This window comes from Nerophis ophidion, linkage group LG08, assembly GCF_033978795.1.
Source record: "Nerophis ophidion isolate RoL-2023_Sa linkage group LG08, RoL_Noph_v1.0, whole genome shotgun sequence".
Lineage (NCBI taxonomy): Eukaryota > Metazoa > Chordata > Actinopteri > Syngnathiformes > Syngnathidae > Nerophis > Nerophis ophidion.
The window spans coordinates 66,368,527-66,395,662 of record NC_084618.1 but is presented as its reverse complement, the minus strand read 5'-3'; the positions used below and the strand labels follow the sequence as shown (position 1 = coordinate 66,395,662).

Below are 27,136 nucleotides of genomic sequence, written 5' to 3'. Positions count from 1 at the left end.
CCACATTTTTTTATTTTCTTAAAATCACAAAACTCTCCAATCTGGTAACTAAATTATGATTTGGCCGGTGGAGGTAGAACGTAATGCCAATTGACCACTAGATGTCGGTATTTGCCTATTAAAATTCAAGGGAAAATATGCACTGAATACATTTTAGATTTTTAGACAAAAGTGGTGTAAAAAGATTAATTTTGTACATTTTACATAGATAAGTACTGAGAAAAAATAATAGTAATGCAAATTAAAACATAAAAATCGGTGTGGTACGTGACCGAGGCGTGATGACGTAAGCACGTAGCATCACGCACACAGGACAGGTGTAGTCAATTAAACAGTAATGAGAGTCTGTAACGGTCTGATAACAGATAGATAACACGGACAAAAACCACAGTGGCCTGTACGTGCGCTCTAAACTAAGGGAATACACAATGTGTGATTCAGAGCAACAGCAAGTAAGTTAACATTTTGTTTTAAATGGAGAAACTTGATGGATGGATGTAGTGAAATTCGTCAAATGTTAGCTACTTCCGGTTATTTTACGGCTAAGCGTGAACTGAAATTCAAGTTGAGAGTCTCTCCAAAAAAGTACCTATTTCCTGGCGTATTTCCACATGATGTTGCAATTTAGAATGTCAAATATCATCACACCAACACCAGGTGGCCGAAAAAGTAGCAGAAGAGTCCAAGCAGCAGCCTGCGTGGCCTGAAAATGGAGATGATTGGAGTGAAGATGAGGCCGAGAACAACATGGACTGCGGCCTTTTGCAGGCCATGGCGGAGGAGGATGAGGAGATCAACGTCCACAACGAGGAGACATTTGGCATGGGTAATTACGTGGCGTTTATAATTAAATAAAAAAACACACAAATGCTTAATCCCAGCCCTCATACCCTATATTGACAAAAATATTTGGCCAACCTTCCAAATGATCAGAATCAGGTGTCCTAATCACTTGGCCCGGTGTCAAGCGAAATAAGGGCTCGCTGCGAAATAAGTGCCCAAGCGTGTTGGGGCGTATATTTAGCGCCTTAAGTGCGAAATATACAGTATGCCCACCCTATTGTATAGAGTGTGTATGGGGCGGCTTGCCAAATAATTCCCCCTGTGGCCTCAGTGAGAGTGCATACGAGGTATACTCATTTGTTAAACTTGGATTTGCTGATATTGTTAACTAAAAGAAAAACCGTATCATACCAAAGTTACTGTGATATATATTGTCTTAGGCCAGGGGTGCCCATTACGTCGATCGCGATCGACTGGTCGATCTCGGAGGGTGTGTCAGTCGATCTCAAGCCAGGCATTAAAAAATAGACATAAAAATGAGCAATCATCAATCATACCAAGACTTCACTTTCGTCAGTTGTTTGACATTCTCGGCACCCGAGGATCTTGTGAGATGACGCTGGCTGCTGCAAGCTCATATTTAAGAAAAAAATCACTAACAGGGCGGACGCAGAGAAACACATTTTATTTCTAGAGACTCCGTACCTACTGTCAAAACTCTAAAGATCGACAGCACAGTTCCTGTCTTCACCATAAAAGACCTGTTTCATCCTGCCTGTGCTAACAAAATAAGAGTCTCAGAAAGCTAGCGTGCACAAGCTAGCAAGCTACGGAGTTTTATGCCAATGTATTTCTCGCCTGCCCTCAGCGACCGCTTTCTCACTTGCTTGCCCACCCGCACATTCACTGACGTCACTCACCTGCTGCCAGACATTAAAGGGCCACACACGTATGCTACTCTCATAACAAAGTGTTTAAAAACGAGTATGCAAGTTGGACATATGAGATGCCAAATCCAACCACTTTCATGTGGTATTGGACAGAAAGGAGGACTTTTTTTTTCCTCCATTTGAAAATGCGGAAGTTATCAGCACCGCTGTCTAATTCCAATGAATGCAAGTCATCAGAATCAAATACACCAACTTATATTCTTGTCTTCATGAAAGAAAGGAATCTATGTGTGTTAAACATGCTTGTATTATCATTAAACACCATTAACTTGTTAACAAAAATGTCTCTTTCATAAATAAATAAATATAAATTATAAATAGGAATGAGGTAGATCTCCTCGACTTGGTCAATTGAAAAGTAGCTCGCCTGCAGAAAAAGTGTGAGCGCCCCTGTCTTAGGCTATTAAATATGGAGAAACGGCAGGATGAAACAAATAAGATCAGTAGTTTTAATGCCAAAAAACTGCCCAGGTGCGCGCATGCGCACACCCCCCCTGAGCACTTATTTCGGCTGGGCACGAATTTGGCTTGACACCGGCCATAGGTGTATAAAATCCAAGCACTTAGGCTCCGTTTACACTAAGCCGGAGAAGGCAAATCACACCTAACCTTATCAGTGTCCACACAACAATGCCCCCCTTTTTCTTCGGCGCAACGCGACCTGCTATTCATACACGGAAAATGCACAAGTCATCGTGGTCTCCAGTGTTGCTTTGTGTGCAAGTTCTTAAATGTAATTTATCTGAAATATCCAATCTTCAGGCATGTGATTTTTCCGTCTAAAGTCGTAATTCCGTCTTTAATCTCGGGGGGGGCAAAAAATTATCTTCCGTTTTTCCGTTTTTTTTTCCGACCCTAAGTCATGATTCGTTTACTTGCCGATTCGTCTTTTGTAATCGAGACGTAACTTATATTACACCGTAGTTGATTGGTCTATATGTTCCTTGTGACCAATAGGACATCTGTTATGAATAACATCATTACCGCCATTTTCCAAATGTAAACGATGTCGTTTCTCGAGAGAAAGGACGCTTCACGAGTAAAAGAAATTGATAAACATGTCAAAAATAAGTAGTACCAGCACCGACAACGCTCCTGACCGGATCCTTAGCCAGGGCTGTAGTCCTGTGCTCGGGGTCCGGTGGCATGCCCGTGCCCATGAAACTCTTCGTGACCTGGGAGATAGGTCGCTCGTCCCCGAACTGTGTGCCGAGGTATGGTGGACATTACAGTGCTGGCGTTAACGCCACAACCTGAAATGTGGACATTTAATGTTCTATAATGTTAGATAAACAACGCCCTCGGTCATCACGGTGAAGCAGTGTGTGTATTTTTGCTTCAATGCTAACTGTTAAGCTAACTAGCCAGTTGGCTAACTCAAAAAAGCCACAAGCAAATATTACTGGTGTTTGACTTCAAGGCGAAATAGTTTAACACTTGATAATCACGGAAAAATATGCGCGGTAACGAGCGACATATCTCTTAAATGAAATAGCCATGTGTTTGTCGTATATGTAATGACTGGTGAGTTACATGCCAGCATCCTCCTCAGCCAGCTCTGCCTCAACACCAACCAAAACAGCCAGCGCCCAAACTCCACTCAGGCCCACTGATTCTTAAAAAAAGAGGTGTCAGGTCTGCCCAAGCAGTAAGGAGAGGACAAACGTATTGTGCTTCAACTGCAAGAAATATCTCTGCAAAGAACACACTAGAAGTGTCACTTTTTGCCATGCTTGCATGTAAACACATACACATGCAAGTTCTTGCACACAGAGACTTTTACTCTGATTTTGTTTTTTTTTATCAGTTTTGGAACCAGTAATCTATTTATATTGGTTTGATTTGCTTGATTGGTTGTTGTTTGTTTGATGTTGAAGTTCTGTTGCTGAAAAAAATACTTTTAGCCTTTTTCTTGAAGTTAATATATATGGGTCGAAATTGACCCATAACACCATAGATGTTACTATAGTTAAAATTATTAAAATGAAAAAATAAATAAAACAAATTTATTTAAGAGAACGTGTTCTAATACCCCTCAGTAATATTCAGGTAACACTTTTTATTTATTTATACGATTCTCTTGAGGTCCGTTTTACCATTTTTTAAAATTGAAATCGAGGGGTATACTGACAAAAAAAAGGCCCAATGGCCCACACCAAAAATATTAAAACCAATATTTTCATGGATAAGAGAGCCTAACAAGGTAACCAAGAGATGAGAAACAAATTAGATGATAAATAATTGTTTTTAGAGTATTTTACAGTTGATTTAAGACATGGGTCAAAACCAACTCGTTAACATAAGAGATGGTAACAGAACGCTAACACAAGAGGAAGGTTAAATGAGTCCACTTTCCATATCTCATCGCTGAATGTTTACCAATGTGGGTGGTTGAACTGACCGCCGTTATTCAATCACTTGAGTTTTACTGGTGTTCAAATGCAGGTGATTACGTGCACTGCAAGTATTTAGTATATTTTTAATTGTATTATTTAGAAGAACAAAGATGTTCAATGAATCCAATATTATATATTGTATATACTGATTGAATGGTTGTTTGTTGAAAAATAGATGAGAAGAGGACATTGAAAAACTAATTGTTTATTGAACCGCAGTGGCAATATTGTAGGGGAAATAAAATCACAATTTGATTATTTTCCAAAATATTTAAGGTTTAATCAGCACCCCCGATGTTCCGGGTATGTTCTATTGTTTTTATGTCTTTAAACACTAAAATATTTTCTTCAAATAGGGCTGTCTTTGTTAATTTTAGCATGTTAAATTGGTGAAAAACCAGGAGTGGTCCCCCCATCAGGGCACTGCCCTGGATCTGGCTGGGGGCCTTCGTCCCCCAGACCCCTGGAAATTTTTTCAGTCTTTTTCATTGTGGTGAAATCATATGCCTGAATCTTGTGGTATTTCAATTAACTGAAATCCAATGTGCTGTGGAGCCCTATTGTAGGGAATCACGCCTAAGCCATCATAAATTAATCAAATCTTTATTAGACACGTAAACCAGTGTTTTTCAAACTTTTTGAGATGAGGCACATTTTTTGCATTGGAAAAAATACGGAGGCACACCACCAGCAGAAATCATTAAACGAAACTCCGTTGCCAGTAAAAAGTTGTTGTTTCAATTGTTGGATATGACTTTAAACCTGGTGTAGAGAACCTGTGGCTCTTTTGATGACCGCTTCTGGCTCTCAGGTAAATCTTAGCTGACACTGCTTAACACGATAAGTAATGAATAATTTCGCTAATCACAGTCAAAAATAACGTTCAAAATACAATACATTCTCATGCATTTTAATCCATCCATTCATTTTTTTACCGCATCTGTTCAAGAAGTCACATTAATGGTAAGAAGTATTTTATTTTCCTTATTGGTTAGCTTCAGAATAACAATGTTATTAAAAAGAATAAGAGACTTATACTCTAAAATTGTTGGTCTTACTTAAAAATGCACGCATTGATTGATTGAAACTTTTATTAGTAGATTGCACCGTCCAAATTCTGTACAATTGAACACTAAATAAGTGTTTTAACTTGTTTAAGTCGGAGTCCACGTTAATCAATTCATGGTACAAATATATACTATCAGCATAATACAGTCATCACACAAGTTAATCATCATAGTATATACATTGAATTATTTACAATCCGGGGGGTGGAATGAGGAGCTTTGGTTGATATCAGTACTTCAGTCATCAACAACTGCATCAACAGAGAAATGGACATTGAAACAGTGTAGGTCTTACTTAGTAGGATATGTGCAGCGAGCAGAGAACATGGTGAGTTCAGATAGCATAATAACAAGTATATACATTGGAAATACATTTGATTATTTACATTAGGTTATTTACAATCCGGGGAGATGGGATGTGAATTGAGGAGGGTATTAGTAAAGGGTTGAAGTTGCCTGGAGTTGTTGTTTTAGAGCGGTTATAAAGGAGGATAGAGATCCACTTACTTTTACACCTGTTCGGAGTGCATTCCACATTGATGTGGCATAGAAAAAGAATGAGTTAAGACCTTTGTTAGATCGGAATCTGGGTTTGACGTGGTTTGTAGAGCTCCCCCTGGTGTTGTGGTTATGGCGCTCATTTACGTTAAGGAAGTAACATGTACTTCGGTATCAGGTAGGTGTAGTGGATTTTATAGACTAGGCTCAGTGCAAATTGTTTTACTCTGTCCTCCACCCCGAGCCAGCCCACTTTGGAGAAGTGGGTTGGAGTTAGGTGTGATCTGGGGTAGAGGTCTAAAAGTAACTGGACTTACTTGTTCTGGGAATTTTGGAGTCTAGATTTGAGGGTTTTGGAGGTGCTGGGGTACCAGGTTGTGCAAGCGTAACCGAAAAAGGGCTGAATGAGAGTTCCCGCTAGAATCTTCAAGGTGCTTTTGTTGACCAGAGAGGAGATTCTGTAGAGGAATCTCATTCTTTGGTTGACCTTTTTGATTACCTTGGTTGCCATTTTATCACCGGAAAGATTGGCCTCTAGAATGGAACCTAGGTAGGTGATCTCATCTTTCCTGGTGATAACAATGTCTTCCACTTTTATAGTGAAGTCACTGACCTTCTTAAGTTTGATATGGGACCCAAATAGGATGGATTCCGTTTTACCTAAGTGTATGGATAGCTTGTTGTCAGCGAGCCAGGTGCAAATATTGAGGAGTTCAGCACTGAGGATTTGTTCCACCTGTGACTTGTCCTTGCCGGATACCAGCAGGGCCGAGTCATCCGCATACAGGAACAATTCACGGTGGCATGCTGATGGCATGTCATTCACGTATATTAGGAACAGTAAAGGTCCTAGTATACTGCCTTGGGGGGACTTCACAGCTTACTGAGAGGGGAGGGGACACGGTGCCGTTCACATCTACCACCTGTTACCTCCCCTCCAAGTAAGATTGCATCCAGCTCGATGAGGTTTTATCGAATCTGAGTGCTCTGAGCTTATCCAACAGTATATCTTGGTTAATGGTGTCAAAGGCCTTCTGAATGTCCAGCATGACCATGCCGCAGTATTTGCCCACGTCCTCATGTTGGTGTGGTCGGTCAGATAGAGAAGGCATGTGTCAGTGGAGTGGTTAGTTCTGAAGCCGGATTGGAATTTGTACATTAGTTTATTAGTAGCAAGGTATCTATCGACCTGTTCATAAACTATTTTTTCCATTACTTTTGAAATGGAATTGAGAATAGAAACAGGTCGGTAGTTACAAGGTTCTAATTTGCTTCCTTTTTTTTATAAAGTGGGGTTACTCTTGCTATCTTGAAATCCCTGGGTACTTGGCCTTGTTTGATTGAGAGGTTTATTATATGTGATTATTGGGGCAATTGTAGTGGCAGAGTCCATGAGGAATCTGGGTGGGGGGGATATTGTCAAGGCATTTAGTTGTATTTGGTGTTAAAAATATTATATGGCTCTCACGGAAATTTTATTTAAAAATATTTGGCTTTCATGGCTCTCAGCCAAAAAGGTTCCCGACCCCTGCTTTAAACCATAACCAACCATGCATCACAGTAGCTCTTGTCTCAAAGTTGGTGTACTGTCACGACCTGTCACATCACTCTGACATATTTTGAGGTTTTTTGCTGTTTTCCTGTGTAGTGTTTTAAGTCTTGTCTTGCGCTCCTATTTTGGTAGCTTTTTCTCTTTTTTTGGTATTTTCCTGTCGCAGTTTCATGTCTTCCTTTGAGCGATATTTTCCGCATCTACCTTGTTTTAGCAATCAATAATATTTCAGTTGTTTTTATCCTTCTTTGTGGGGACATTGTTGATTGTCATGTTTGTCGAGCATTCTGTTTTTGTTTACTTTGCCAGTTCAGTTTTAGTTTCGTTCTGCATGGCCTTCCCTGAGCTTCAATGCCTTTTCATAAGGGCACTCACCTTTTTGTTTATTTAGGTTTAAGCATTAGACACCTTTTTACCTGCATGCTGCCTCCCGCTGTTTCCGACATCTACAAAGCATATATCTACCCGCTGCCACCAACTGATATGAAAGAGTATTACATGGTTACTCTGCTGCGCTCTAGACAGCACCGACACTCAACAGCAACACATAATTTGCAACAACACTATAATAACTGGTTTTCAAAAAATATTTTTAACTCAAATAGGTGAAATTAGATAATCTCCCACGGCACACCAGACTGTACCGCGCCATAGGAATTGAAAAACACGGAGTAAACAATTTGATAATAGAACGTTTTACCTCAATCAAACTAGGATCTAGATGTCTGGTCAGGACACTGCTCACTGTTTTGCCTTCACCTTCATTGTCCATTTGTTTTTGGTTACTTTATATACTGTAGACCTAGACGTTGAGTCCACGACATACAGTATATGGCAGACAATAACTGATAGTTTGGTTTTCCAGTCCAAATGCATTTGCAGTTTTCCTCGACGGCCAGGTAAGACAAAGCACACGCTAACTTTTTTGTCACATCCACGGGAGTTAGCATTCTCATTGTCTCTCCTTCGGCAAATGGACTAAGTTTTTCGCTAAGTGGAAACACGGCTGACCCGGCCGGACATTCAAAAGTTCCCTTGCTGTCTGAGAAGAGTTGTATCCAAAATAGCTGCAATCGCTTTCTCTAAAGATATTCATGCGTGATTTCCCCAAGCGTCATGAAGAAGAAGAAACACGGGCATGTCTATATGACTCTCCTTCCTATTTCCAGTGGTTAGCTCCGCGTTACGAAACCGCTTTATTATGAAGCTGGCTGTGGTGCATTCTTTCTGATGTCGCTTCCTGTGTGGGCGTAGGGCTGGGCAATATGGACTTTTTTTTTTAATATCTATTTTTAGGCCATATCGCGATACACGATATCTTGATATTTTTGCTTTAGCCTTGAATTAACACTTGATACATTTAATCACAGCAGTATGATGATTCTGTGTCTACATTAAAACATTACTGTTCATACTGCATTAATATATGCTCATTTTAAACTTTCATGCAGAGAAGGAAATCACAACTAAGTCAATTGACAAAAACTGTATTTATTAAAGTTATTAGCAGGTGACTTTCCAAATGATGCTACATATTAGCAGTAATACTACTTTTGGTAGCAACGCTTGTGCCCCACACTTGACAAATTTAAAGTTGTCTATTCGAAAAATTCCCGCTTGAAGCCGAACCACCGCCAGACGATGTTTTTCTTGGGAATTATTTTTTCCTTCATTCGCACCTTTCTCTTGTATAATACCACTCGCACAGCTTCGGTAGCATCACAGCTAACGTTACCCAGTCTGCTACCTCTCTGCTTCGTGAGGGAGTATACGTATGTGACGTATGACGTGACAGTATGTGACGTGTGCAAGTTTGTGCGCTTGCTGTCTTTGAGGAGACACACGGAGGAGTGAGAAGAGCCTGTAGTGTAATGCCAGCAGCTAAAAGCAACTGCGTGAGAACGTATACTCAAATATCATGATATAGTCATTTTCTATATCGCACAGAGACAAACCCCCAATATATCGCGTATATCGATTTATTGCCCAGCCTTATGTGGGCGTGGTCTTTCTGGCGTCATTTCCTCGCCGAACTCTATTGTAAACGATCAATAAGTCCATACAAAGCTAAGTGCCGGAGATTCAAGAATTACAGGGCTGACTTGCCTGTGTAAAAATGTATCCGAGGAGGGGGACCTTAAACGCTGGTTTAGTGTGGCTGAAACAGGGATTAGGCTAAATACTTATTCGTTTTAAGGGGTTAAATGACTAGATGTAGACATGGCCTTAGGCATGGAGACAGTTTCTACAAACATTTGAGAAAGAATGGGCCATTCTCAGGAACTGGAACTGTCATAGGATGCCACCTTTGCAACAAATCCAGTCGTGAAATGTCCTCGCTCCTAAATATTCCAATGTCAACTGTCTCCTTTTATTATAAGTAAATAGAAGACTTTGGGAACAGCCTCTCAGCCATGAACTGGTAGGCCACATAAACCGACAAAGGGGTCAGCGGATGCTGAAGCGCATAGTGCAAAGAGGTCGCAGACTTTCTGCACAGTCTGTTGCTACAGAGCTCATAACTTCATGTGACCTTCCATTTAGCCCACGTACAGTACGCAGAGAGCTCCATGAAATTGGTTTCCATGGCTGAGCAGCTGCATGTAAGCCATACATCACCAAATACAAAGCGTTGGATGCAGTGGTATAAAGCACGTCGCGACTGGACTTGAGCAGTGGAGACATGTTCTCTGGAGTGATGAATAACACTTTTTTTCCATCTGGCAATCTGATTGACGAGTCTGCGTTTGGCGGTTGCTAGAACGGTACATTTGCCGAATGTGAATTTTGGTGGAGGAAATATGGTGTGGGGTTCTTTTTCACGAGTTGGGCTTGGCCCCTTAGTTACAGTGAAGGGAACTTTAAATGTTTCAGGATACCACAACATTTTGGACAATTCCATTCTCCCAACCTTGTGGGAACAGTTTGTAGCGGGCCTCTTCCAACATTACTGGCACCAGTACACAAAGCAAGGTCCATAAAGACATGGATTACAGTCTGGTGTGGATGAACTTGACTGGCCTACACATTCCTGACCTGAACCCAGTAGAACACCTTTGGGATGGATTACAAAGGAGACTGAAAGCCAGGCCTTCTCGACCAACATCAGTGTGACTTCACCAATGCGCTTTTTAAAGAATGATAAAATTCCTATAAACACACTCCGCAACCTTGTGGCTAGCCTTACCAGAAGAGTTAAAGCTGGAATAGTTGCAAAAGGTGGACTGACATCATATTGAACCCTATGGGTTCAGAATGGGGTGGCACTTCAAGTTCATATGGGAGTCAAGGCAGGTGGCCAAATACTTTTGGCAATATAGTGTATGTAGTGGTCAAAGGCTGTTCTGTACTTCGGCACATAGTATTTTTATATAAGAAAAATCTCAATGCACAATGTGACTCTTTCATCTGTAAGAATGGCAGCAGGTGGATAAGCAAAATAATTACAGTATGTACCTCCTGCCATCGAGTGGAATACCATTTTTGTTCTCTCTCTCATTATGGGTCTCCGGCATAGCTCGATTTATTCATCCCACTGATGAAATTATATGGTTGCAGTGCGGGTTTTTATATATAGTGACAGAAATACAAACATAATGAAAAACTTTAAAATTTGTGCACAATATGGATTTATTACTGTTGCACTATGTATCAATCAAAATAAAACAAATGTAAATGGGTTATACTTGTATAGTGCTTTTCTACTTTTAAGTTTGTCAAAGCGTTTTGACACCATTTCCACATTCACCAATTCACACACTGATGGCGGGAGCTGCCATTCAAGGCCCTAACCACGACCCATCAGGAGCAAGGGCAAAGTGTCTTGCTCAAGGACACAACGGACGGGACGAGGTTGGCACGGCCACTCTCCGAACCGCGCCACGCTGTCGCCACAAAACCTTATCATGAGATCTGTACTGCACATTAGAGAAAAAAAAATCACAGTAATAACATAAGTTTGTAAAGTCTTATGGCTGTGGGGAGAAAGAACCTGCGGTAGCGCTCCTTGCACTGTGGAAGTAACGGTCCAATGCTGAAAGAGCTACTCGGGGCCTCCTGTGCGGTGCATGGTGTGATAGGGATTGGACATTATGGAGGTCGGCTCTGTCATCGATATATCGCGGGTTTGTCTCTGTGTGATGTAGAAAATGACTATTTCGTGAATATTCGAGTATACGTTCTTACGCAGTTGCTTTTAGCTGCGGGCATTACATTACAGGCTTGTCTTGCCTTCTCACAGAGATAAAACAAGTGCACCATGTTACGTAGGGGTGTAACAGTACACAAAAATTTCGGTTCGGCACGTACCTCGGCTTAGAGGTCACGGTTCGGTTCATTTTCGGTACAGTAAGAAAACAACGAAATATAAATTTTTTGGCTATTTACCAAATTTGTAAACAATGGCATAACATACATATACACACAGGGTCCATTGCCAGGGTTAATACATATATAACATATATAAAATAAAAACTAAATAAGATGAGGCTCAGAATGGTTTCTTAACAAAACCTTTCTACATATAAAGTGCTTTTTTGATTGATTGAGACTTTTACTAGTAGATAGTACAGTACATATTCCATACAATTGACCACTAAATGCTAACACTCATAAGTTTTTCAACTTGTTTAAGTCGGGGTCCACGTTCATCAACACCGCCCGCCGTTTTTTGTAGACATGTTCCATAAGTATTGATGTTAAAGATTTCTTTTTTTGTGAAGAAATGTTTAGAATGAAGTTGATGGCTTTCTATTACAATCCCCAAAGAGGGGACTTTAAGTTGATTACTTCTATGTGTAGAAATCTTTATTTATAATTGAATCACTTGTTTATTTTTCAACAAGGTTTGTTATTTCTATATCTTTCTTTCCAAATAGTTCAAGAAAGACAACTACAAATGAGCAATATTTTGCACTGTTATACAATTTAATAAATCAGAAACTGATGACATAGTGCTGTATTTTACTTCTTTATCTCTTTTTTTCAACCAAAAATGCTTTGCTCTGATTAGGGGGTACTTGAATTAAAAAAATGTTCACAGGGGGTACATCACTGAAAAAAGGTTGAGAACCACTGTAAAATGAGAGTAGCGTATGTGTGTGTGTGTGTGTGTGTGTGGGGCCCTTTTTAATATGTGACGTCAATGAGTGTGTGGGCGAGCGAGCCTGGTGAAGGAGCGGTAGCGTGAGTGCGGGGAGTGGCTGGTGTTTTGTTGGTTTGGCTGGGTGCAAGACCTCAATAAAGCCACGATTTGCAATTAATTGCCGGACTCTTCTTTTACCCTGGAGTCCGGAGCTGTGGAGACCCACTGCCGGGTGGAGTGAAGGGTTTTGCCCGCAAGGGAGACACTATGGGAGCTGGAAGCAGGAAAGGTGCAACACGTTTGACGTGTTATCAGAAGCAGCTGCTGAACAATCTTGGCAAACCTCCGTCCTCCATTGTTGTATCGTGCAGCCAAAGTGTTCCCAAACGGGAGATCTTAACGAGGCAGGAGGGTCTTCCAGCTCTGGTTTTAACATGTTGTCCTAGCCCGTCCGCTGCTAGCATGTGTACTCGTTCGGTACACCTCCGAACCGAAACCCCCGTACCATCCATCCATCCATCCATCCATCTTCTTCCGCTTATCAGAGGTCAGGTCGCGGGGGCAGCAGCCTAAGCAGGGAAGCCCAGACTTCCCTCTCCTCAGCCACTTCGTCCAGCTCCTCCCCGGGGATCCCGAGGCGTTCCCAGGCCAGCCGGGAGACATAGTCTTTTCAACGTGTCCTGGGTCTTCCCCGTGGCCTCCTACCGAGGGAGGCGTTCGGGTGGCATCCTGACCAGATGCCCGAACCACCTCATCGGGCTCCTCTCGATGTGAAGGAGCAGCGGCTGTACTTTGAGTTCCTCCCGGATGACTGAGCTTTTCACCCTATCTCTAAGGGAGAGCCCCGCCACACGGCGGAGGAAACTCATTTCGGCCGCTTGTACCCGTAATCTTATCCTTTCGTACCGAAACGGTTCAATACAAATACACGTACCGTTACACCCCTAATGTTACGTCAGGTACTGTCACGCTTGCAGTGTCATACGCCCTCACCGAGCAGAGAGGTAGCGGCATGGGTAACGTTGCGAGTGGTAATACGAGAGACAAACTGCGAATCTGGTAACAAAGGAAAAATAAACGTTTGGCTTCAAGCGGGAAGATGTTGAACAGACAACCGTTATATGTAAACTATGCTGCAAAAGCGTTGCTAAAAAAAGTAGCAAATATTGAAGGCTCCTATTTTCAAATAAACTAATTATAAAGCGCTTTTCATACATAAAAGTGCTTTAATAGACTAAAAATGTATGGACATTACCAGATATGCACACTAGAGATCGACCGATTTTTAATTTTTTTTATTTATTTATTTATTTATTTTTTTGGCGCCAATATTTGGCATTTTGACATGCACCGTATCAGCTTTTTTTTTTTTCTTTTAAGATACAATATCCATATGATACCAGATCATTACTCATAAACCAGACCTTTTTCCCTGCTTGAGAAGTTTTTTTTCACCGCAGCAGTGAAAAAGATGTTTGTAAAATCTCCTGATGTTTTTATTACTAAATTATATTAGGGCCGCATAAAAAATTGTCGCTACTAGTCTGACGCTTTCTAAAAAAAAATTTAAGGCCTTGTCCAGCTGTTTACTGGCTTATACTATTCACGTTTACATTTACAGCAATTGAATGTCTACTCTAAAAATATCAGCCTCCTTGACTCCCTAATACTTTTTATTATTTTTATTTTTTTTAACATGAAGAAAAAAACATTGGTTAATCTCTAACACAGACTAACATTGGATAATATCCATTTACACACCTGATCTCTTGATGGCACACCAATTTGCCACAGTACAGTGGTTGGGAATTTATGATTTAGATATGCATTTATCTTGGAATAGGTTGTATCCACTCACGGGACTTTTGAACGGAAACGGCCCACCACTTCGTTTACCATACTGGGCCACCAGACCAATATGGCTACTGTGCAACAAGCCGTGCAAACTATTTGAGTACGCAAGGGGCCTAGATCTTACCAAAAAAAGCAGATGCTAGCAAAAAATCCAACAATGCAGTGGAATCTATCCCTTTGCTTATTAGAAAAAATATTTGTCCAGTCATCTCAAGGATTATCTGTCGGTTGTGTTACCAGATATGTCGAACTATCCGGTGTTTCAGATATTATTTTACACGACTAAACGATAAATTTGGAAAAGCATCGACGTCTACGACTTCTTTGGGTGACTGGGTCAAGGAAATTATCAAGATTCTCCCAGATAAATCAAGCATTGTTTTTGCTTGAGTAAGATTGTATTTCATGGTTTAACCTTGTGTCGACAGCCATGTTTGTTGCCTTGTTATTGCACATGTTGTTTATGGGTGCGTGTTTTCCCCTGTCTTTATCAAAATATAACTATATATCTCAACTTTATGTGCTGAAAGCAGTCATCTTTTTCGCAATTTGAATGGTTCCAACAGCCTAAAACAATGCAATCCTAAGGCATTTTTTTTCAAGAAAATCATAAAGCTGTCCAGAACGCTATGATAGACTTGCTGGCCCACCATTTCGAGCCTCACATACTGTAGTTAATTGCACTTGAAGGACGTCAGGTGAATGCAAAATATATCATCAAATTTATGTTAAAGTAAAGACTTGAGGGTTGGTGGTTTTTTTGTCGTAATCTGCTTTCCCCTTTTTGTTTGTGTTAGAAGTAGACTCCCAGATTGCCTCAGGCGATCCCAACGACGCCCTCCTACAGTTTGGCAAGTCACTGAGTCGGCCAATCACGCCGCCACCACCACCACCACCACCACCACCACCACCACCGCCAGACTCGAGGCCTAAGTCCCCAAAATCTCCATTCTTAGGACCTCCATCTCCTCACAGCTTGCCTTCCCCGCCCAGACCGGGGCTCAAGTTCATGCCCCGGCCACCCACAGGGCAGCGAGGTAGAGGGCCGAGGAGGGTGCTTGGCAGGGGTCCCATCTTTGAAGACCCTGCCGTGATGAGGATAGTGGAAGGACGACCGAGCCTCAAGGTAGATTTTGCCGAACTGAATTGTTGCGCTGAATTAAAAGCCTCCTGCTTTTTAACTGCAGAGTCTTGATAGCGCCATAGTGGACTGTGGGAACGTCATGTACAACCATTCCTTTGATGAGGATGTGAGTGTTTTTATATTTTAGTTATGTTTTCTCTTGCACATTTTTTGGAGATTGTCAAAACAATGTTCCCTGCAGTGGATGTTACCGTCTTACAGGAAGACCCGAAGAATCTCTGGATCAATACTTCAGGTGAAGATGGCAGGAGATTCGGGATTTAGGGCTCTTTTGAAAGAAGACAGATCTTGAGCTGCTGTTTTCAAAAGACTGGATCGTTATCCTCATTTTTTTTTAAATCTAGGAAACGATCACTGGTAGCAGTTGTAAGCTAATGTAGATCAGAATATTTTTACACCAATATTACAGTACTTTATTGGTGACTGAATTGACAAATTTTGTTTTCATTAAGATTTCATAAAGCGATGTCCTATTCCCAAGACTATTTTGAATTTTCCCTCACCTAAAAAAAACTAGCACAAGAGAATTTTAACACAAAGAAAAAAAGTAGAATACATTTTTATTTTTAGGTCATCATAATTTTTATACCAAAATATACAGTATATTGCGAAAGTGTGGGTGGCACTGGGAGCAGGTGGGTAAAGGGTCTTGCCCAAAGACACAACGGCAGTGACTAGGATGGGGGAAGTGGGAATTGAACCTGCAACCCTCAAGTTGCTGGCACGGCCACTCTACCAACCGAGCTATGCCGCCAAAAAAGTAAATCTAAATGCTGTTTTCTTTGACTCTGACTCATTTTCCTGTCCAGTCTCCAGTCGGGTGGACAAATGCTAACGTGTCTGCATGTGCATTAAAAACAGCTTGCAACTTCTCCATCAGTTCTCCTCATTTACTTGGAGGAACAGTTTAAAAGATTTGATTCATGTGCTAACGTCTTTACTGTCTTATAACACGTGACAAGGACTTGCCTGAATACAATTTAAAATAAAATGTGGTTGTGGTCCTCAGGACAGTGCGATAGTGTGTGTAATTGAGGGTCACAGAGGCAGAGGGCAGCACCAGACCTCCATCTTCATGGATCCTGCAGCCTCCTTCAGGGGTAGGAGAGGGGGAGAACCAAGGGGCTCCTATTGTAGGCGGCAGTTTGACCCAAGAGACCTATCACAGGTGAATAGTTACTTTTTATACCAAAGCATAATATATGTACCTGAATGACCAGCTTGACATTAATGAGTTTTAATATTCCAATTTTGACAACTTTATTCCCAGATGCGTGCACCCATGATACCAGGATCCCCCTTTTTATGCCAGCCCTTAACTCAGAGGCAGCACTACAATCAGGTGTCTCCTCAGATCCAAGGTTACTCTTATAGGATATTGTGGCGCATTGTCCTAATTCTTGTTATCAGACAGGAGGATTTATGTATCCTGCAAGCCGTCCGTGCCCCTCTACCCCGCGGCCGCTCGCTCCCAAAATGATGCAACTCCGCTTCGGGGCCAACTCGCCAAGGCCGTCCCCTTTCTACAGTCCCTCGGTTAATCCCGTGCAACACGTCAGGTGTGTGATGATGACAAATATGGAATAAATCCTGAATATTTGTGGTACTGGCAAAAAAAACCTTACTTAACTAGCTGTACAATCAGCTTCTTGGTGTACCTCATTGGTTCCTAAAATTTGGTAAGTATTTTTTTGCTTTCTTATACACAATTTTTAAACAACTTTCATCCCAAATGTTTCATTTTTTGGTATTACGGTATTTGAACTTAAACTGTGATGGCAAGCAGAGGTAATTGCAGCACAAAGTTTTTTTTTAAGCAATAATTCGTGTATGCATAAAGTTAAAAGTCAAAGTTCAAGTCCCAAGGATAGGTACACACTAGGTGTGGTGAAATTATCCTCTGCATTTGACCCATCCCCATGTTCACCCCTTGGGAGGTGAGGGGAGCAGTAAGCAGCAGCGGTGGCCGCGCTCGGGAATCATTTTGGTGATTTAAACCCCAATTCCACCCTTGATGCTGAGTGCAAAGCAGGGAGGCAACGGGTCCCATTTTTATTGTCTTTGGTATGACTCTGTTTAAACCCTCAACCTTTCAGTCTCAGGGCGGACATTCCAATCACGAGACCACTCAAGCAGGTCGAAATTATATATATATATATATGTGTGTGTGTGTGTGTGTGTGTGTGTGTGTGTGTGTGTGTGTGTGTGTGTGTGTATATATGTATATATATGTATGTATATATATGTATGTATATGTATATATATGTATGTATATATATGTATATATATGTATGTATGTATATATGTATATTGTATATTGATGCATGCATTTTTGTCTAGTGCATTTAACATGTCAAAATGTTTATTTTGATTATTTTGACATGCTCTTACTTGCAGATACCCTGGTCCAGTCACTCAGCTCCACCCACAACATAAACGTTTACTCAGCCAAAAACAACGTATATTCCAGAGGTGGGTACATAGAAATGCATGATGATGACTGTAGGTTTATTGTAAATTGAAACATTTCATAGAAAAATGGAGGGCTGGGATCCCTACTGTAGTCTGATGACAGCCAAGGAGAAGGAGTGGATCATCCGGCTACAGATGATCCAGTTGCAAAGTGAGAATCCATACCTTGAGGATTACTACTATCAGGTATAAATCTTAGTTTTGTCTATTCAAGTTGTTTGTATTCATGGTTAGGGATTTAATCCTTTTCATATTCTTGGATATCTTAAAAGAAATTTATTTTTTTCCATGGGAACAACGTATTGATTTGTTTTCTCTGCTAAATTGAGTGCTAACTAATGTTCTCAGCTTGTTTTACACTGCATGCTAGGACTAGTACAAAATAATATTTATTTTGTTGGAAATTTGACAAAGAAGCTATGGTGTTAAAAATACACTTATTTTTAGTGTGAGGTTTGACTGTAGCAATTGGATGTTTATTTTTTATCCTGTACTTCCTGATTGTCGTATGTTTTAATAATTGTAAGGTGCACATCAAATGTCATCATTCATAAGTGGTATCTTACATTTTCTGGGGGTGTATCTATTACTTTCCATTTGCTGGGTTTTATCGGAACATAAGTCCTGCACATAGTGTCTGTCTTTTGCGTCTGAATGTATCTTAGGAATACTACCGGCGAGTAGAAGCAAAGCTGGCCGAAGAGGAGCTGGGAATCAGGGGCAAGAGGGAGCCACCCAAGCTGACAACACCTTACATAAAACAGACCGACGCATACGCACCAGGTTACTTTTCCTGCCTTCTTTTTGGGGATGCTATGTTGTGTAGCTTGTAGGGTTTATAATTTGTCAGTGACGTTCAGAGAGGTTAATGGCTGGTGTGGCATTAAAAGTGACTGAGTACTATTCAAGTTTCTGCATGACTTTGCTTTGCAGTCTATTTGATTAGCAAAATGTCACTTGAAATCATTATGCCGGCTATGGAAAGTTAGTGTATAAAATATTTCTGCAAAAGCCTTTTTGTCACATGCCATTTTTCCCATTGACTTCTTGATATAATAATTTGAATGTTATAAATTTAATTTAGTTTCCGGACTGCTTTTGATGAGTAATGGCAACATCCGGTCCTTATTATAAAAATAAAAAGCGACATGCTGAGAAACAAATGAGCATGCGCAAAACACATTTTCTGAAAGATTGTACGTTGAGTGAAGCTCGGCTCGCTGCCGTTTCATCTCTGGTTTGTATTTGATTGGGAAATGCTGAAATTCAGCAATTTCGTGTGTAAGTGCTTTGCTTGCAAAGAGTGGATGTCACTGCCACACATTTAGCTCTTTGGAAGCCCACATTGAACCCTGCTTTGTCAATGACCTGGATAATGTGCTTTTAAAGAAATAATTTGCTATGAGTGTGATCTTGCAGTGGTGCACATTGAAGGCTCCCTGGGTCAAGTGGCGGTGTCCACGTGTTACTCTCCTCGGCGTGCCATCGGCGCTGTTCATGCGGTTAAAGCTCAGAGTCCACCTGAGGTAATTGTTGCCATGGTATGAAATAAAAACCCTGCATGACTGACACCTACTTTCATAATGCAGGATCAAAAAGACACTAGACGACAGCGATTAGAGGTCCTTAGCAAGATTGAAAAGGTGCCGTAAGAGGCGATGGAGACAAAACTATCATTGCAGTCTTTGCCAAACATTATGAACATTTTTTTTATTTTTATTTTTTTTAATAGCTATTCATAGTTCTGTTAGAAGTGGAAGAGACAGACCGGATAAAAACAGCAGTCATGTCTGAGCCTGAAGAGAGAAGGTTGATGGAGAAGACCCAGAGGAAAGTGGAGCTCATCTTCTCCGAGATGCAGCATCATGACGCCCTGTGAGTTACTGACGTGAAAACGTGGTCAAAAGGTGATTTTTCAATTCCCTAATTTATCTGGATGTAGAGATTCAGGAGGAGAGTTTCTGCCATTCTTGGTTGTCCCAAAGGGCAAAAAGCTTCTCGCCCGTCTCATACCATTTCTTAAGCACGACTCTGCCATTAAGATCCTGATGATCGTGTCCTTCAATCTTCCCACGCTGATGAGCAGAGACACAGAAGAGGTAAGGGATGCTTTATCTGGTAATGGACAATTTAAATGATTTCTTACATTTGTTTGTTTTAGACACTTCCAGTGCTTTACCCACCTCTTCGGAATGTGATTGGCAGCTTGACCTTCAGTCAGCTGATAGGAATCCTCAGAGTTCTGACGTCATCTGAAACGTCCACCAATGAGTGCCTCTCACTAGCGTGCCAGAACAAGGTCTTGTTTGAATTTTTTTGTGTGAACACTGATTCTAATAAACAATGTGTTGCTGAGCAACAAGCACATAATTTCCAAATAAACAGCTGGAATGTTACTTGTCATAACACCTAGTGGGGCATATTGCATCATACAAAGCCATGACAAGTGTCATTCCACCTTTTTCCCCCCCTCTACCCTACTTTTTGCTTTAATTTTTAGAATTTGCAGCATGACACTAAACTATGGGCTGCAATTTGGACACTCTTGATGTAATGCAGTACTAAGCAATGTACTAGTTCTTGTTATTTTATATTGTTTATATTGCAGTATAGGATGAAAAACATATTAGCTTTCTAAGGAAATGCTTATACTGTATAAATATTTGATATGCTCCCCACACCCACATTTTAGTTCGGTCTGTCGTTGCTTTATGCACTGCTGTCCCATGGAGAGAAGTTGTTGTCTTCCGGCGTTCCGCTGGAGCCCAGCATCGGCGACTTTGAGACATGGTACAATTCACTCTTAAAGGTGTTAAATTCATGAGTCTTTAATAACGATGGCATCTTTCTGTCCACTTTCAGGACAGACACAATATTCCAGGTGGCGGGACAGCTTTCCAAGTGTTCTCTGGTGGAGCCGCTCCTCTTGCCCTCCAACCTGCTGACTCTTTTCTGCCGCTACCTGGACAAGCGCACGGTGCATCAGCTGAAAAGCAACATAGAGTAAGCTGTCTCTTCCTGACAGCAAATGGATTTCAAATTCAAAATGGAACACTTATTTTCTTATTTTTTAGGTCTGCAACAGGATGCCTGGCTCTTCCGTCCTGATCAGGATGGAAACCAAAGAGACCTCCGTGCCAAGTGGCAGTGGAACAAAAGAAGCAGAGGTGAAACTTGCACATTACACCAAAGCTATGTTCATATTTAGATTCTTATTCCTAGCCCCTTCTACCTCACATTTGTGCACACCCAAAAACTGTTTCCCTTTCTTTCTTTTATTAGCTGTTTTTGTTTTTTCCCCTCTGTTTGGTTTCAAGCAGATTAAATTATTTACGCGGAAGTCTGGTTTTTGTCCATATTTATGTATTTACAATCAAATTGCGTTGGATAAGAAATTTGTGACTCTGTTGAGGATTGTATAGTAATGTATTATGATTGTACAGCCAAACCTATTTGTTAATAGTAATCACTAGATGTTGTCAAGGCATGGCCCCATGCACACCAGCCATGCAGTTTTGCGTTTGTTTTTTTTTGTATAAAGGCATGACTTGTGTATACATGTAATGTATTTGATGTGACCTTTTATTTATTCATTTGGAAACAGGAATCATTTGAATATCACTCTTGTAGAGCACTTGCAATATAAATAAAACATCTTTAAAAATGAACAGTTTTGTGCAGGAACATTTTTTTAAATCACCTAATTTTGAAATTGGAAGCTACATCCTTCTGCAGTCCACATTTACCATGATTGTTGTTTATTTTTGACTAGTTAGTGTTTTTTAGACGCCGCCTGTGTGAGACATTCCTTGAAAGAGAACATCCTCAGCAGGACATGAGAAATCTCTGGACTTTTTTTTTATTTGGCAAAACAAATAATAGCAGGACACAATTGAGTGGAAGCAAAATATGTACTTAATTTTGGGACATTTTCTCGCAAAACCTTACTTTTTTTTTAACCTTTTTGATGCAACAATAGATTTTACACTCAAACTAAATGATAGTTAAGAACTGTAAGCCATCTTTAAGTAAGTTATTTTCATGCTGGGGTTCTCGGTAGAGTTAAACCTTATAAAATGACAATGGACATTTAATTGAATGCCTGTATTTCGATGGGAAGTTGTTCAGAATGGATGTTTACTGAGTTTGTGCAGAAGCCAAGTATGTGAGAGGTCTGGGAGGACCAGGAGGTGAGACGTTAACCTCTTTTTGACCTCATAAGAGTAGGATTTGGACTTTGGGTGAGGAATCTAAGTTAAAGGTGAGATCTCTCTTTTTTTTCCTCCTGAAGCCTATTTAGCTTTTAAAACATGTAAGTGGGGCACTCTCGCCTGGTGTATATGCAAAGGGTGACACTATGGAAAGTCAAAGATCTGTCTCACCATTACCAATGTCATTTATTTCACTGTACACTCGAGTGATGCCATGTCAGTGAAGCTTGATACTATACTTGGGACTGAAAAAAAAAAACTGGTATAACATTTTTACATATAACCTGCCCTTTTTAAAATATGCTTTTATTGTCTGTACATAAGGGATGCCAAGCACAGTTGATCAATCGCTGCCCAAGTGCTCTTTACTTTTTGTTTTAGGCTAATGTTTTAAGTGACCAATTTAGTCACTTTGTGCATATGTGTTTATGTGCGAGTATGCAAACCCGTTGTGGATGAACGGGGTGATTGGTGGGGCGTCTGGAGGGAGGGGGCACCTGCAGCCAAAGGGTATATGACCTCCTCACAATCAGGCTACGTTGGACACTCATCTTCACCACTTCATCCTCCTTTTATGAAAACATTTAAGGCCTTTTTTTTCCCAGGTGCACCATGGAAGGACGCTTGCTGCTTCAGAGTGTGTTAATTTTGTGGTTGGTACAGTGTGCCCACACTGGGGGTGAGTACAAAACACTTGTCTATACTAAAATGATTCCATCTCATTGTACATTTTTGTCACATGGAATTTGAGACCAGGATGACAAGTAAACTCCTTTAAATCAATGTACAAATCTTAAATATGTCTTAGAATGTAGCTTTTAGCGCTTTCTCTTAAAGTGCATTCATTTAAATACCAGTAAATTCTCATCCTTAAAACTATATACTGTATATTTTACTTTTTTGATATTACAAGTTTTATTTTGATTGGTTAGATTGGAGGGTGCGGGGGGGCAATTTCGTTTTGCAGGCCACATCGCAGTTGTTTCCATCAGAGGGCCGTTTGTAACAGTGAATATAAGACTTATTGTATAAACTCCCCTCATATTACACGTTTGATATTTTACATCCAAACTGATCAAATCACAAGTTAGGATGACAAGCACGTGTTTAGGCATTTATTTTTATTTTAACATTGTACAAGATCTGCTTTTTTCTACTTTTTAGACATGTATTGAGAAACTTGAAATATGTGCCTTATCATATAGTAACTATATGCATGTTCAAAATAACTTAAAACCATAATAACAAAACAAATGTTTGGAGTATACAGTATATTTGTTGCATAATCAGACATTAAAGTTTAAAAGAGAATTGCATGCAGTACATCATTCTGTCAAAATTTAGAATTAACTTAGGAAAACAAAGTACTTTGACCCACATTGTTTTTTGCGGGCCTGTATAGTCTACTTTTTTGATATTACAAGTTTTATTTTGATTGGTTAGATTGGAGGGTGCGGGGGGGCAATTTCGTTTTGCGTTTTGCAGGCCACATCGCAGTTGTTGCCATCAGAGGGCCGTTTGTAACAGTGAATATAAGACTTATTGTATAAACTCCCCTCATATTACACGTTTGATATTTTACATCCAAACTGATCAAATCACAAGTTAAGATGACAAGCACGGGGAATTCAGTATTGTAGTTTCCCCAACTGTCAATCTAGGAGGCCCATTGTGGTGGAAGCTTAACCACAACGCTATTGCACTTTTTTTTTTCCTTTTAATGATTGACATGTGGTTTTTCTGGCCTTCATTCATCCCAGCACACTTGCCACCTCCTCCTTGTGGCATGAATGGTGCACCCTGCTTAAAGTTGCAGGTGCTGAGAGAAGGGATGCATGCGGTGAATGTCTTTCGAATGCTCGGGTTTGCCTGTCAAATTTCAAACGATCCTGTTAACCTAAAATCTTAGCAACCACCCTGTGTTGTCCCTCAGCCATATATTCTGTCTTCTCTCCCAGCATGGTCTGGCTGCATGTGTAAAATCAAAGGCAGCAGAGCTTAGGTGGCAGCAGCTGTCTAAATTTAACATCCCACTGTGAGGAGGCAAGAGAATGGGTTTTACTGCTTGTACACAGTCACTCCATTGACTGCGCTACTACTCAAAGGTCTTCAAAGTCATCACAGTATAGAATGTAGTCATGCACCAAAGCATTGGCACAAAGCTATCTAGTGTAGTTTGCAGTCTCCATCTTTTTTTAAGACATTTTGGACAATCCTATACTTCCAACTAATTGTTTATTTACAATAATGTGTTCAAGGTTATGGAGCTGCAGCATCCCATGGCCAGGGACCACATTTAAATGGTCAGTCATCTTCTGTAGATAAATACATACCTAATTTGTTTCAATTATGTTCAAAGCGTTAAAGGTTTTTTCATTTAGGAAGGAAAACTCACAGTGGTGGAGGAGTTGGACGAATGCTGATGCCATCTAAAGGTCTAACATCCATCATTGTCATAGTGAATTATTCTGGTATTCATAACAGATGTTAGTAACTCTTACTTTCCTAAGGTGTAGGTTCACCAATGGGCGCTCACAATGTATACGGTGGATACCCAACGAAAGGAGTCGGTAAGTGAACATGTAATTCCAGTTGCGTTACCCACCGTGCCAAGGCTGCAAGATGAAATTAAGAACATTTTAATATAATTGAAGACTATGGAGTAGCTGCAGGACATGAAAGTCACTAAATCCCTTGTTTTACGATTACAATTGTAACCCTATCTTGTTTTTAAGGCTATGGAGCAACAAATGGTGCAGTGAGAGGTTCTGGTGGGAGACAAGGTAGTTAATGAAGAAAAAATGCTCACATTTTGTACAATACATTTTACTGATAGAAGTTAAACAAAAGTACAATCTTTGTTTGTATTTTAAAGGAGGAAATCCAGCAGTTTCACCTAATCGGGGCGGAGCTAAATATAATGGTTTGGCAGGATTCTAGTATCAGAATCAATTGTACAAGTAGTGGCACTGACCGGTACATATTGTTGTTACCAGGATATGGTAGTCAAGCTGGCCCAAACAATCAACAGCCATTGAAAGGCAACAATAGCATTCTCATTTATCGGAATTAATACTCTTGTACAGTGTTTCATTTAAAATATTTGCATTGCAGGCTACGGCGCTCACGCTGGTGCCTTTGGTGGACAAGGAAATAAAGGCAGCCTCACCTTTTTTTTATCTATTTATTAATATTTTTTTTTAAATCTATTTATTAATATATATTTTTTTTTTTGTTGATTTTTATTTATTAAACTATTTTTCTTTACACAGGTTATGGGGGTGCTGCTGCTGGAGCCCAGAAAGCTAACAAAGGTCCAATAAATGGTACATTAATTGATTTTGTGCAGTTAATGTTCCATAAGCATGGTCTGCCTTCCCTATACGCAGATCAGGCGCTGTGTGTAGGGTCCCATGATCCGTGGGACGCCCCGTTTTGCGTGAAGGAGGGCATATGAAAGATCAATTATAAATGACAAAGCGCTTATTATAAAAGTTTACTGCAAACGTATTCCTAGCTCCTTCCTGCTTTTGCAATTGCAATATAATGGCAAATTTCCCATGATATTCTGTGTCGCATTGTGCGTAGAGCGTTTGCACTGGTATTTTAAATAGTTGTATGTGGTTTGTTCCCTGTTCAGACTGTCAGGAAGGTTTACTTTCTTTATGTAATTTATTTTACTTTTGTTAAATATATTATTGAACATTTTTCCATTTGTTTTAGTCCAAAACATGCATCAAACTAAATTTGGAGTCAAAAAATATTTTGTGTGGGACGATTGTAATGGGAGCGTCCTCCAAAAAAATCCGGCTTTGGGCCCTTATTTAGCCAGGGACGGCACTGTGCATGAGCCTATATTTGAAAGCAATGCAGTAAATGTTGCATTATGTTTTTAGGTTACGGCCCTGCTGCTGGTGCGCTTGGTGGAAATGGAGCTAGTCCAAATGGTGAGTGACTGATAATGTTGACTCTTGACTAGGTGTATTTATTTTATTTTTTTTAAATATATACATTTTATTTACAACTCAAAGGTCATGGTGTTGGACGTAAAGGACTTGCCAATAAAGGTTATGGTAAGAAAACCTTTGCTGTTTTTCTATATGTATCCGAAATGAATACACCATTTACTATCACCTAAAACAAACCATTCCAACATTTGAATTTCTGTTTGGAATCAGTACTTCTATTTACAATACCTATTCCTCTTCTTAGGATATGGAGCACCAAATGGTGGAATACCGAAAGGAAACAATGGTAATCACTTCAAAAGCCAACGTGTCACTTGTATATTCCCATAAGATGGTGGTTCAATTATTTTCTGTTATGACCCACCCCTAACCCCAGCAATTTTTTTTTATTTTTTTAGCTTTGTTACCATTAAATGACTTCTACAGTGTAGAACAGGGAGCTTGTTGATCAGATTGAGCAGTGCTGCCAGCTAGCTGCAGACTTGTATTGTTCTAACATGAGTACCGAAGTGTAGATACAAATAATGAACATCTCTACTGCTACCAGCAAAAGCCCAGGGTGTCCTGACTCACTCTTTGAGAAACACTACCATATGGTAAAGGTCATTTATGTATTTATTTTTTGTACCAGGTATGGCGGGGGCTGGAGGTAAACCAATGAAAGGCTATGGCCGACCATACTATGGAGCAGGTGATTGAAGCGCACTCATTGGTAAACTCAATTCATGCCTAATAACTGAATTTTTTTGTTAACAAAAAAGGTGTCGGTGCAGGGATTGGACTATCCCAAGGTCAGGGGGTGCCTCAGCTTGCCAGGAACAAGGGCAAATGTGAGTGAATTTATCACCAATACATGCGCTACATTAATCTTTCAATATTTTTTTTTGCTCCTCCAGCATATGGAAATAATGGTCACAATGGTTATGGAGGACTCCCAATGAGTGGTAGGTCAGTCGTCTTTGGCCTTTTTCTAGACACAGCAGTGATTAGACCATGTGTCCTAAGGTTACAACTTTGGTTATGGCAATGCTGGTATGGGTCTTGGACCTCGGTATGGAAATGGAGGAACAAAAGGACCCAAACAAGGTTAACCATGAAAATTTCTTTACAAATGAGCCTCAAAAGTCAACTGTCTGTCACATATGTTTTACATCTTCA

At 40.3% G+C, this 27,136-nt stretch overlaps 1 protein-coding gene and 1 long non-coding RNA gene across 5 annotated transcripts; both read left to right on the top strand.

Moving 5' to 3' along the window:
- Window positions 1-297: 297 nt before the first annotated feature.
- On the top strand, window positions 298-21,467 carry patl2 (PAT1 homolog 2). Of its 4 annotated transcripts, none has more exons than XM_061909476.1 (19): window positions 298-452; window positions 658-826; window positions 14,984-15,309; window positions 15,371-15,433; window positions 15,509-15,562; window positions 16,337-16,495; window positions 16,598-16,669; window positions 16,738-16,886; window positions 17,725-17,799; window positions 17,862-17,985; window positions 18,465-18,582; window positions 19,219-19,325; window positions 19,389-19,442; window positions 19,532-19,674; window positions 19,742-19,898; window positions 19,961-20,098; window positions 20,492-20,589; window positions 20,662-20,802; window positions 20,874-21,467. In XM_061909476.1, the coding sequence occupies exons 1-19, from the start codon at window positions 429-431 to the stop codon at window positions 20,905-20,907; spliced, it is 2,205 nt and encodes a 734-aa protein (XP_061765460.1). In that variant the 5' UTR covers window positions 298-428; the 3' UTR covers window positions 20,908-21,467. The 4 variants fall into 4 exon arrangements, with proteins under 4 accessions (XP_061765460.1, XP_061765459.1, XP_061765461.1 ...); XM_061909475.1 differs by having other exon boundaries at window positions 14,981-15,309; XM_061909477.1 differs by lacking the exon at window positions 15,509-15,562 and having other exon boundaries at window positions 14,981-15,309.
- Window positions 21,468-26,221: 4,754 nt separating this feature from the next.
- Window positions 26,222-26,804, top strand: LOC133557109 (uncharacterized). The gene is made up of 3 exons (XR_009807698.1): window positions 26,222-26,264; window positions 26,610-26,669; window positions 26,740-26,804. It is a non-coding gene; the product is annotated as an uncharacterized LOC133557109 (long non-coding RNA).
- The last annotated feature ends 332 nt before the right edge of the window (window positions 26,805-27,136 follow it).

Excerpts from the sequence above, each read along its gene's own strand:
- patl2 (XM_061909475.1), top strand. The coding sequence starts at position 429 with ATGTGTGATTCAGAGCAACAGCAA. Across the intron at positions 17,986-18,464 it reads TTGAGGATTACTACTATCAG|GAATACTACCGGCGAGTAGA; the intron begins GTATAAATCTTA and ends AATGTATCTTAG. Across the intron at positions 19,326-19,388 it reads AAGCTCAGAGTCCACCTGAG|GATCAAAAAGACACTAGACG; the intron begins GTAATTGTTGCC and ends TTCATAATGCAG.